We start from the raw sequence: 12,459 nt of genomic DNA, 5'->3' as shown, positions 1-12,459 counted from the left end.
TAGCAGAGGTCGTTCTTTGAAGCACCATCAGTCGGTAGGCAAAGAATGACATTTTCTTTGTCTCTATCTAGCTAAAAACAAAACAGAAGTGGCAACACAGATGGTCACAGATAACATACCCCATCAATTGCAGGGGACTAAGCCTATTCACACGGACTGTGTATCTGACCCCAGCACTCTTAACTGGGGAGCTCTTGAGTTACATGACGTGAAGTACAGCGGGATTTCAGCTCTCCCATTACTTGGAAGGTGAGGAAAATGATCATGGCTTGATTCAGAGGAGCAGACATCTCACCACAAGAAGCCAGAGCCAGCTTGTGGGATCAGACATTTCTTCACCATCAGACTGCAAAGGGAGCGGGAAGGTGGTGAGCACTGGCTTACAAACAAACTTTCATTTCAGCTGCAGCCCCAACACGCCCGGCCCTTCCAGCAATTATTCTGGCTCTCGGCCACCAGTCCTGGGAAGAAGCTTCCTTTGGGGGAGTTCGTTTTTATGCTGCAAGCATTAGAAGTATAAGTATCTCAGGCTATTTGCCCCTATGTGTAGTCAAGGAAGCATATATGCGTGCATATGTATGATCTTTTCTTTCTTTTTTTTTTTTTCAACCAATACAGAACAGCTCAAGATATTAAAAAATGGACTAGTGACTTTGGGTTTAAAAATGTGATGTTTTTCAGGAGAGCACAGATGTCTCCTACAGCTCTGAGATGAGGAGCAAGAGGACTAATACTCCAGGTCAGTACTCTGTGTACCTCAGAGAAGAACTGCTATATGAACCTAAACAAGATTTTGTCACATGTGGTCTGGCAGAGCGGAAAGTGGGAATAAGAATTCTTCCTATCCTCCTCTCTGCACTCTGCCTAATGTCTATGAAGGATTTGGGGATGCCAACTATCCAGATCAACAAGGGGCTGCTGGGATAGTCTTGAAGAACGCACACTTCAGTTTGCACCCTGTCACAAACTGAACCCAAGTCTCATGTAAGGGCTGATTTGGGCTCCCCTAATTCACCATTTAATCTCCCAAGAGTTTGTCCTGCTAAATACTGAATGGAACTACCTTTCCCTGGGAACAATAGTGCAGTATCGGCAGAAAGCTCGCTGCAAACCGTTTCAAGCTGATAGCTTATGTTCCCTTGCCAGTGCATTTCCCTAGAGCAGTGGTGAAAGTTATTCAATGAAGCTTTTGTGTTCTTTTGGGGAATCTCAGCTAATTCACATACAGGCATACTTTGTACTTTTTTTTCTTTGTTAAGCAGCCATTGTACTATCCCCAGCACAGCGAGAGCACAGGCGAAAGAACAAAGAGCAGCAGGCAGCGAGAATGTGACACCATCTCTTCCCATGCAGCTCTGTTGCTGCGGCTCAGCCGGCTGGATGTTATTTTAGTGGCTGTGCATCCCACCCATGCGTTTCTGTGGGCCCAGAAGCCGCGCTGCTGTGACGCCTTGTGAGCTCGAAGCTTATTCATGTTCAGGAATGGGAGGGTCAGGGCCATCGACACACACCAGCATCCTGCTGCCTATTATTTCCTGCCAGTGCTGGCGTCGCACCAAGCCCTAACATGACAGGTGGATGGAGTTCACAAGGAAATAATGTCATGGGCCAGTTTTCCAGGAAAACTGTTAACTCTATTCACAAACTCGGGCCTTCAGGTTGAAAGAGAATGTAGCTGAGAGGAGGTGGTGGAGGGCTGCTCTGCTGTTATTTTTTTTTTTTAAATAGACTATTCACTGACATCTCCTGCTGCAGCACAGAAATCTTTACCTCTCTATAGTGCCTTCCTCTTCAAGAGTAGACTGCAGCTGAATGCCTTGTAACTTACAAAACCATGGGGGCACTGCCTCTGCAAATCCCAAATGGCCACTTTAATTTCAGTCAGACTGCAAATGATGGTAAGACATTAAACTTCTGTCTTTTGCTGAGCTAACTGGTTCCTGGGAAACAGAAAGGGAGAAGAAATATGAGGTGAGATCTAAGACTGATGTTACCCTGGGGACTTCAGGTATTTTATAAGAATGAAACCAAGGATACAGCCAAGGCTGTAGCAGAAACAAAACTTACATATTTTTAAAAGTCTCTGTCTTTCAACAAGGCACTTATATGTAAAGCTCTGCTATCCCTCCATGACTTTATGCAGTGTCCAACATTTGTTGTTGTGTGCTCTTCTCTGCCTTTCCTCCTTTCTTCTCCATTTTTAAAGTTTAATACTTTTTTTCTCTTACTCTAGAAAGCACAGAAGAGTTAAGAAGTGAAAGTAATCAGAAGTTTTTCAAAAATGCCATGTTTGCCATAAATGCAAATTTTTGGGTGCACTGAATTAGGACAATAGGACTCCAACTGACTGCTCACAAGAGGAAGGATTAGGTCCTCTGTCATGTTAATAGTGACATCAACAACCTGAATAAAAGCCAAAAATTCAAGTTGATTCTGCAGTTTAAGACCATTGTTCTTCCATATGGTTTAGTCTACACATATAGTTTTGCCAGGATTTATATTGTTTTTTTACATCATACAGTGCAATTCTTGATATGTTAAAGTACTTTTATGTATAAAAGCCCTTTGGAATTGACAAAGATTTATACTGATACAGCCAAAACATCCTACAATCTAAAGGCATCAGAGGTGTTTCGAAATACATATGCATAATGATGGCTGCTAATATTGTTCTGCTCTTATTTTGAGCCCATTGTAAAAACAAATGAGATGAAACCTCCTAATAATATGCAACAGCCTCCATCTCAGATATTAAAGGAGCAGCAGCCCTGGACTTTGACTGGATAAGCAACACTGAGGCAAGAATATGGGATATTCCAGAGGACTTGTTCCTGGCCTGACCCTTCTGGATCCTGATGAGACTCTCAGGCCTTTCTTCATTCCATACTCCGAGCCTGGTTCCTGTTCTGTAGAGCTGCAGTAATACTGTACATTCATTGTTTGGTAACAGGACGTCTCCCATGTGTCCAAGGCAGAAAAACTTAATTCTTGACCTAAGTCCACAAAACTAACCTTCCTCTCTTTTTTTTTTTTTTTTTTTTTTAAACCTAGAAAATTATGGTATTAGAGGCACTGTCACGTACAAAACATGACATGTTAAGTGACTGGGGAATCATAAATTGGGCGTTTTGACTTGAACAAATACTAGGCATTGTCATACCAAACTGATTATTATTTTAAAATACTGTCCCAGGCTATAACTGCCTTTGTGTACAATAGCAATACAGGGTGTAGTTACAGACACAATTTCCTGTGCTTAGGTTTTGAAATTATTATTTAAGATCCCCGTAACATTTGCCCGGTGCACCAGCGCAATTCCCCTATTAGATAATTTTCTATCCTTGTGAGGGCAATTTTGCTTGCGCAACGCTGCCAGAGCTTTCAGGAAGGGAGAGACAAGCAATTGTGATAATAAAATTTGCATCAGCTCCCACCCAACCTCTCCCAGAACCAAAATACCATTTACCGCGTTCAAAGCCTTTTCACACCAGAAGGGAAGGTGTTTCTGAACTGGGAAGTCATTGTGATCTCCACAGGGTTGCATCCTCCAGGCTGACTTTTGCCTCTCAGGTTCCCATGAGAAACACCAACCAGCAATTGTGGAGTTCCAAATGGCTTCGTATCAAAGACTTGGTGGATCGCATGACCCAGCATCCAGGCACGAAACCCCAAATCAACCCAGACTAGGTCGTGGGGTTCAAAAGCTGAAGCAGAAATTTTTTTGTTTGTACCTGACTGGTTTTAGGTGTTTGACCCTTGTAAAAGCATTGCAAATGTGCCCATTGAAAAAACATATAACCAGTTTCTGGAAAAAGGAAGGTACTAAGCCTGTCACATAGCAACTCTCCCAGAATGATTGTTTTTTAAGGGATAAAAAGAATGTATTCTTCTTATGTTGGAACCAGGACAAGGGGTGCAGAGAGAGAGAGGATAGTAATGAAAATGTCTGTAATATGCAGATTTGCAGGAAGAAGAAACATACCCTGTGAGGCTTGTGCTGGATGTCATCACTGGTCATTCAGAAAAGATGCTACTACTTCAGATTGTCCCAAAAATCAATTCCTGTGCAGACTTTTGCTCACTGCTTGACATGAAGATGCTTGTGCATGTGTCTTGTCTCACTAGGACACACTAGATGCTACTGAGCTCTACAGTGCGTGCTATGGCAGCCCTATATTACCTAGAGGCCTCTCAATGTGTCAGTTCACTGGTATTACGGGACACCATGTTGTATCCGAAGCTTTGCTGTGATGGGGATCATGCCCAGGGTCACTGCAATGCTGTCTGTCACTGCTTACAGGCTGCTTAATGCCTAGATGCCCCACAATTAGCAAGGCAGAGGGTGGTGTAGGCACTCTGCTGTGTCCTTGTATATGCAGTGCAAATATAAAAGAGAGCAGAGATAAGGGAAAGGAAATCTCCTCTAGTAGCAGCTGAGCAACTCTCACTCACTTTTATCTACCCTTCCCAAAAAAAACTGCTCCCAAAACCCCATTGCCTCTGTTCCACTGAGTTTGGCCTTTCCTTTTTTGACTTGGAGCAGAGCCTCACCTTGCACCTCTACTTTCTTTCCACATGCTGCAGGCAAGCTTGCCTGTGTCACAGCAATGACCAAGAGAGGACCCATGTACGGGAAGGACTTCCGAAGAGGGCAACAGGCTGCTTCTGCTCTGGGCTCAGCCTGGAATCACGGGGCTGAGCTGCTACACATGTATAGTGGAAATCACTGCATCTCTATAGCCCCTGCAATCCTCTCCCTGGCAGCCTGCAAAATTCCACTGAGGAAAAAGAAATAGGGAGAGGGAAGAAGGAGTCAGAAAAACTATTGTGTTCCCGGGGGAGGGGGGGAAATAAACAGCCCTATTTAGCTTACCCAGCTTTGCTAATGTCAATCACTTTTCTCATTTTAAACAGGAAAGACACCACTTTAGTCCACCTGTTCCATTATTTATCATGCTATGCATTTCCCATGAATTGTCACTCATGCAAAACCTGTACATCGTAAGGGGACACCCTAATATTTTTAATGACCTTAAGCAAAGTGATTGACATTAGACACCGGTGTCAGATGTTCTGGTGACGCAACATGTTCTCCTAGCAGCAGGAAAGCTTCCTGCCATGATTAAGTTAGAGCTATGGAAGTGCTAAAATGTGTTGTCAGCTTTCCTCTGATGCAAGTGATTTTATTATAGCGTCTGGTAACCACGGAGTATGGCAACGCAAATACTGACTCCAAACATCCCCTCCCATACATATAGCTATTTAAAACATGAAGTGCACTTTGCAAATCCAGGGATAAGTTATGGATGTAACAAGCTTAAACCATGGAGGGTGGGGGAAAATGCGGCACCTAAGCCGGAATGCCCGGGTGATTTCAGCAGGAGAATCGCAGGGCTGCAGGATGACCTGCAGAAGGCTGTCTCCTGCAGCACCTGTTGGGCAGGTGTGCTCTGCAGCGGCATCACTGCAGCTTTGTGGATGCCAGAGGCTCCGGAGGGCTAAGAGGAGACACACTACCACAGGCCTCGCTCGCTGCAGTAGTAGAAACAAAAATCACATCCAGCCAAGCCTTTTGAGTCTGGAGAAAGTGAGGTGGGAGAGAGAGAAAAAAATAAAGAAAAAAAGAAAGCGAATCCATGCAGGCCCTCTGCCTTCTGACACCCTCATACAGGCTGGGGTGGACGTCTGTGACTTCGCTCAGCATCCCTTGTTCTTCAAGATACTGCTGAAGAAACAATGTTCTGGTTTGCTTTGGGACCAGCCCCTCAATTATTCATTACCTGAGAAAAGCTGGGAGACCTCTAGAACACAAGAGTTACAGAATCAAACATCTCAGACACACACAGGGGACACCTGGCACCTGCTTTTCGTAAAGATTCGTAATCCCAAAGCTCATTCAGCAAACACTTAGTACACCGATGACTTTGCTTCCACAAGCGACTACTAATAGTTGTGTCTAAAACTCACTATGTCAGTAGTGTCTGCAGAACTGACTGTTAATGATTTTTCAAGCTGCAGAAGAGATGGGCTGTCAAACCAAAATCCATAGTCTACAGAGATTTTTGGAAGAGATCAGCAGTACATATGTTCACAGTTATTGTCACAGGTGCTGTTCTACAAAAATAGAATCATAAAGCAGCCAAAGTTGAAGATACAAGCTATCTCAATAGCAATAAAAAAAGATTTTCTAAAGGTCTAGCAGCACTAAGTATTATTTTAATGAAATTTACTCTTTAATTTTATAGCAAAATAATCAAAAGTGCTAAACCTGACCACATTAATTTACAAAAAAATCTCATGTTTTAAGCTATAATCATACCTCGTTATTTAGGTTAGACAATATAATTACACATTTCTACCTATTTCTATTCAATACTAAAACAAAATTAATATTAGTTGGTTTAAAAAAGGGCAAAAGTACCACAGATATCAGGAGGAGAAAGTTACATAAAATATAAGAATCAGCTTATTGAGCAATCTGCGGTGTGTTTGGTTGTTATTGCCTTTTTTTTTTTTTTTGAGCTACAATTTAAGTCACAGACAACCTGGCCATAAGCTTGTAGTCATTTCAAATGTTATGACTTCTCCCTTCGTCAAATGTCACAGTATGTATTTTAAGGATTTCTCTGGCATTTCAAATCAGTTCTCTGGCATTTCAAATCAGTTCAAATTATTTTCTTAGTTCTCACAAGTGCCCTTTCCAATATGATCAGCATGTTGGAGAATGCAGTTACGATGATTGCAGTCATGATGCCACTGTTTTCTGTGAAGGAAAAGTGTTTTTTCCTCTGTCTTGGAAAGAATCACTACCAAGTCTGCAGTAAGAAAACTATTAAGAGCACTTGCAGAGCTTTTAAGCGTTATTTCTTAATCCATTCCATTTTCATTTCAGTTCACTTCCAAAGTTAAATTAAAACCTGCAATCTCTCCTATTGATAAATAGTCAAGTTGACTTACAAAGGTTCTGTCTTCTGTCCAGCCTTCTCTTGGTTGTCTTTAACCAAACAGGGTTCGCTGATTTGCCACAAGCGCTGTCTGGCTCTCCCGCCTCTTTGCTTTCTTGTTTTGCTGCCTGATTTTCCAGCACACTGCACTAGAAGCCAGCAAAAGGAGTCCTGATGACAAGAGGACTAATCCAAACACGGAGATGATGGATCCATGGGAATTGAAGCTGTACGCCACAGCAGTAACCACAATGCCGGCTATGAGGATAACCACACCAAAGGGGATGGTACAGCGGTAACAGGAGAGTTCTGCTCCCCCTGTTGCTGCCGTCAGCTGGCATTCACTGACGAGAGGGATGGTGGTTATCACACAGTCATTGTTATTACTCTTCTCCGTGGTTACAGAGTCAGGATGCCTTGGAGCACCCAGGATCTCTTTAATAGGTTCGTTTGTCATCTTGATTGTCTTGACTTCTTCAGGCTAGAGCAGGCTCTGCTGAACACACATTGCACTGTGGAGAGAAGAGCATGAGTTGAGCTAAGCAGCATTACCACTACGCGACAAACGGGTGACACAGAAACATCCCACTCGGGATTGCAAACAAGCAAACGCTATGACCCTGCAAGGATTTATGCACAAGCTTAATTGCTTAAGGCAAAAGCAATGAGTCCCTTGTAAGTCCATGAAATCACATGTTACTGTGTGGGAGAGAGATTTACAGTTACATTCACTCATCTTAGTTACAGTGGGTTGCCTTCCTCCTGTCTCCATACTGTATGCACACTCTCAGTCCTACAGACAGCATGCGCAGTTTGATTGCATCTGCATTATGAGGCAAAATAGCTTTCGGCTCCATGGAGCCCAGCGCACAACTGGAGTCCACCTCATCAGGGCAAGACAAGCCCATGGCTTGCCACCGCTGCAGGCTGCTGTGACAGATCTCGGCCATCTTACTGGGACTCTAGTGCTGGTGGTGCCACCACTGACAGTGCTGAGGCTACCACGGCTGCACTGCCTTGGACCAGGCTGTGCGCCCAGTGCATCCCACCACATACAACAGAGACTGGGACACTGGGTAATCACCAGGTTTTCCTGCTGCGAGTAGCTCACAGGACTCCTCCACCACTCTCCGGTACGAGCTATGTAGCTTTTGCTCTTATGAGCAGCATGATATGCAGCTCAGAGAACAAGGAAGAGCGTTGGCAATGCAGTAATGCTTTTATCACTTTTATCACCTTCACATCTGTGACTAGGAAGTTAATTGCCAGATACTTGTATTCTCCTTTTCCTTTCCCACCACTCCCACCCTTGTTGCTAAGATATATTCATCCATTGTGGAGAGCCCTTGGTTTTGTATCTCAGTACCTCATATAACAGACTGTGTGTTTTGCAAGAAAGAGGATTTCACTATTTTTAAACACACACGCAAACAGGCTATACTCTGTATCTAGTCACAGAGCTTGTATCTGAGTTTCCTTGAACCCTAATGAGAGAAGGAAAGTTCAGATTTGGTTTGACAAAGCTTTTGTTCTACTGCTCTAAGGAAGAGTGCTCTGCTCAATATTGTATCTTGCTGTACATAATTACCTTCAGGGCTCAGTCCTGCCAGGGGCTCAGCAGCTACAAGACAGAGTAGCTTTTCCCTCCCTAATGACAAGGCTGAGCACAACACAAGTGAGTGCACACTGGGCACACACGCTGACAACACAAGGGGAAATGGGCACAAACTGACCCACAGGAGGTTCTCTCTGAACATCAGGAAACACTTTTTTACTGTGAGGGTGACTGAGCACTGGCACAGGTTGCCCAAGGAGGTTTTGGAGTCTCCATCGTTGGAGATATTCAAAAGCCACCTGCAAAGTCCTGGGCAGATTTCTTTCGGTGACCCTGCTTGAGCAGGATGGGGGGTGGGCAAGATGACCTCGGGAGGTCCCTTCCAACCACAACCATTCTGTGATTCTGTGTTTCTGTGAAGGTATTGGGTATCTCCAAGGGCAGGACGGGGATCTGAACAGTGCTTATCAGACAAAGCAAATATAACCGTGCTGACACCTTAGATATGCTAGGTTCTCCTCGGTTCTCTTGCTTTGTCCTTTGAATCATAACACATGGTTAGGCACCTTTTATATTGGTTAAAAGGGCCCAGGAAAGCCATGGGGTTGCTCTAGAGCGCCATCGATCTTTCCCCACATGGATCTGTGCTCAAGTTCTGCATTTTCAGTAATGACCTACTTGGCAGTGAGACTCACGCTGGCACCACTATGTCACTGCATTACTTATCCACAAAATGTTATGGAAGTTCAGCACAACAGGAGAATGTGGTCCTCAAATGTCACCCTTTTTTTTGATCTTATCATTAGGCATATTCAATTTGTTCAACATTTTATTATTAAATCTGAGGGAGGAAAAAAATTAACCATTTTCTATATAAAAGGGCTCTTAGTTCCAAATACATTGTAATAACTATTCAAAAGTCAAAATACTCTAACAGTCATGGGAATAGGGAAACTTGAAAAGGCTTTGAATTAGGCTTATAATAAACACGATTATTCTGAAAACCTTTAACATTCAATCTAAGTATATTTACTCCTGTCTCTAGAGACCTTTTCCCTCTACTTCAGATACATTCCCAATGAGCATTAAATCTCTTGGACATCTTGTATAGAGATTTACGAAGAAAGAAGATGTATTTATACAGTCAAAATTAACATGAAGTTTAAAAAAAAACCTCCTAAACTACCAAAATTAGTGTTGACTTCTGAGGAGCACAGTTCTTGCCTGTAATAGGATGTAAGCAGACAGGCATTCATATAAAACAAATAAACAAACCTCTATTGAAATACTGTCGGTTAAATAAACAACAGAACCTATTTGAAGTGTGAGTAAAGGTACTCAGCCCTAAAAAATAGGGTACTAGATCCTCGTTGCCAGCAAAGTCACTTCTGACTTATGCCAACAGGTGACTTGGTTCAAGTTTCAGGGTAAGAAATGTAGGCAAAGATACCCAGCAACACCAGCATCCTCCCACGAATCATACTGGAAATACTGTCTTAAGGAACTACTTGGACTTGGAGGAAGAATGTGTGTCTGTGGCAATCTGTGGCTAACACTGGATAAAAGGGAGAGGAATGTTTTACCCACTAAGTATAAGTTGAGATTTACTGAAAAGACATGAAATACATCAGCATGCACACCTACCAGGTCCATGAGAAATGCATCGTAACAAATCCCTTGGCTCAGGAAGCAGAGGAAGACTGCTTCAGATGTCTCGTATGTCAATTCAAGGCAGAGTCATGCAGCAGAAAGAGCCGCTCCAGGCTTTGAAGTGTCAGATGTTGCTGAATGATGAACTGAAGGTGACAATATTCTAGCATGGAAGTTTCCTACAAGAAAAGTTGTTGGACATTTACCAGCTTCTTAAGAACAAAACTCCTGCATGGAAAAGATCCCACTGTGTGCTGACTCCTGCTCCTAATCTAACTGAAGCAGGAGATGTTATCCCTCTGGCTCTCCTAGAGGTTTCTGCCTCTTTCCTTGGCAGCAGCCACCCATTTCTGGCCCTATGTAACATTTTGCTTTGATGATGTGACGTCTCAATGAGTGTCACAACCCAGGCAAGTACTCTAGAACGAGCTACGCAGGAAAAGGTAAAGCTCATGAGTTTCTGTAATTAAAAATCTCATTTAACTTAATTTCTGTTGCTCACTTCACCTGTGTGAATCATGACTCAGACTACTTGGGTTTTTTTCTTTGTCTCCAGTTTCTTTGAGCAAATCAATTCATCTCCCTGTGCCTTCATTTTCCTAGCTGTAAATTGAGTGACAACATGCTTCCCATTAAAAAAACCTTTTAAATCTATTCTCCTATAACAAAACCTAAGTAATATAATCCTGAAAACTCTTCTCAGAAAAAAAAAAAGGAAAACTAACAGAGTCCAAGAGCTCACTGTAATAAACCTAAGTCCATTATATTTACTACTGTTCATTTCTGTTATTGGATGTTTTAAAACAAGATTCATAACTCAAATAGGGACAAGGCAGAATCTGCAGCAGAGCAGTGCAACAACTCTGCAGAAAGCAGAGCGATGGAAATTGTTATCAACTGCAAAAGCAGCCGTGAAATCACCAAGCAGCTGGGTAAAACTTACGAAGCAGCAGAGATTTATGTTGCTAATCTTATTCAACATTCCCTTTCTCTATGTGCATGATTATGGAAGATCATTTCAACACTGAAGCAGGAGTCCTAAATGGGGATGAGAATAAGTTCATGAGAATAAATTCATATAATGATAAACCTTGAGGGCTTTTTCTCTTTTTAAGTTATTTTGATCATGCTAACATTGCACAAACACAAACATTTACAAGCACAAACTGCTGCTGTTCTTCTCTAGATGATCCTTGGAATAAGCCTCTGACATAGCTAAAGTATATTTAGCCAATTATTGAAGTAAGCTAATAATAAAGAAGTCTCCTTGCTTATCTCCTTGACTATATTCTTCTGCACACTACCTAGCAATTAGTTGAACTTTTTGAAAAGTTGGGAGGGAAATGCAGAAAACAAACCCACTTTAGATAAATAATCTAGATTACATTAAAACAAAAGCAGACCTCTGAAATTATCTTGTAGTCAACTTCCACTCATATTACAAGAATGGTTATTTTTGTTTAAAAGCTAATGCACTTGTGCCCCCTAAGCCACTCTGCTAGCATCAGTCTGAAAAGATTTATTGCTCTGTCAGTAATTTATTTGTATTTGTCGTTGACTACATACAGTTTAAGTAATTTTTTTTAAATGAGTGTCTTTATCAAAAAACCTGACTGACAGAGCAACTTCTTACAGATAAGATTTCTTCTCTCCTCCCTCTCACCACAAAGCTGAGAAGCAGAAACACATGAAATCTACACATTAAGCTTCCAACATTTTAACTCTGAATCATTTCAATCGGTGCTTTCTCAGGAGGCTTCCCACATACTGAATATCTCTGTGCAAGTGCAAAGAGCTGGTATGTCTCAGCCACTACAATCCTTTCCCCTTTTTTGCATTTTACTTAGAAACACTAAGTTTAAATTTTCTGCGTTCAGGCTCTGGACCTGATTCTCTGTATCTTGCATAACATTTCAGACACCCTTTTTTGCTTACATAAAATTCCAGTTCATGCTCGCACTTCACACTTGGTTTTGCATTAAAGCAACTACGGAAAACAGCATAAGGAATCCCGTACTAAGAGGAGAGCCAGAGCTCATTTGGAATTCAACAGACTATAGTAGACCTGAACACAATCCCACAGCTCTTTCCTATGTGAACACTCCTGGAAACAGAACTAGAACTTGTACTTACAAGACTCCAGGATCAGGCCCTGAACTACAGGGGTAGCAGAAGAACACATTACACCCATGCTGACTGGAAGCCTCAGGATGCTCTAAGTTTCCACCACCAAGTTTTTAGGTAGAAGAATCACCGGATTGAAGCTCTCACACCTTTTTCGTTTTTCAGACACAGTTGGAGGGTAGGGTG

General features: G+C 42.3%; 1 protein-coding gene across 1 annotated transcript; it reads right to left on the bottom strand.

The window, feature by feature from the left end:
* Positions 1–6,996: 6,996 nt before the first annotated feature.
* Positions 6,997–7,401, bottom strand: TMEM100 (transmembrane protein 100). Its single transcript, XM_074160315.1, has one exon. It carries the CDS (start codon positions 7,399–7,401, stop codon positions 6,997–6,999), a length of 405 nt encoding a protein of 134 aa, XP_074016416.1.
* Positions 7,402–12,459: the final 5,058 nt, after the last annotated feature.

This window comes from Numenius arquata, chromosome 17, assembly GCF_964106895.1.
Source record: "Numenius arquata chromosome 17, bNumArq3.hap1.1, whole genome shotgun sequence".
Lineage (NCBI taxonomy): Eukaryota > Metazoa > Chordata > Aves > Charadriiformes > Scolopacidae > Numenius > Numenius arquata.
This window is presented reverse-complemented; position numbering and strand designations above follow the sequence as displayed.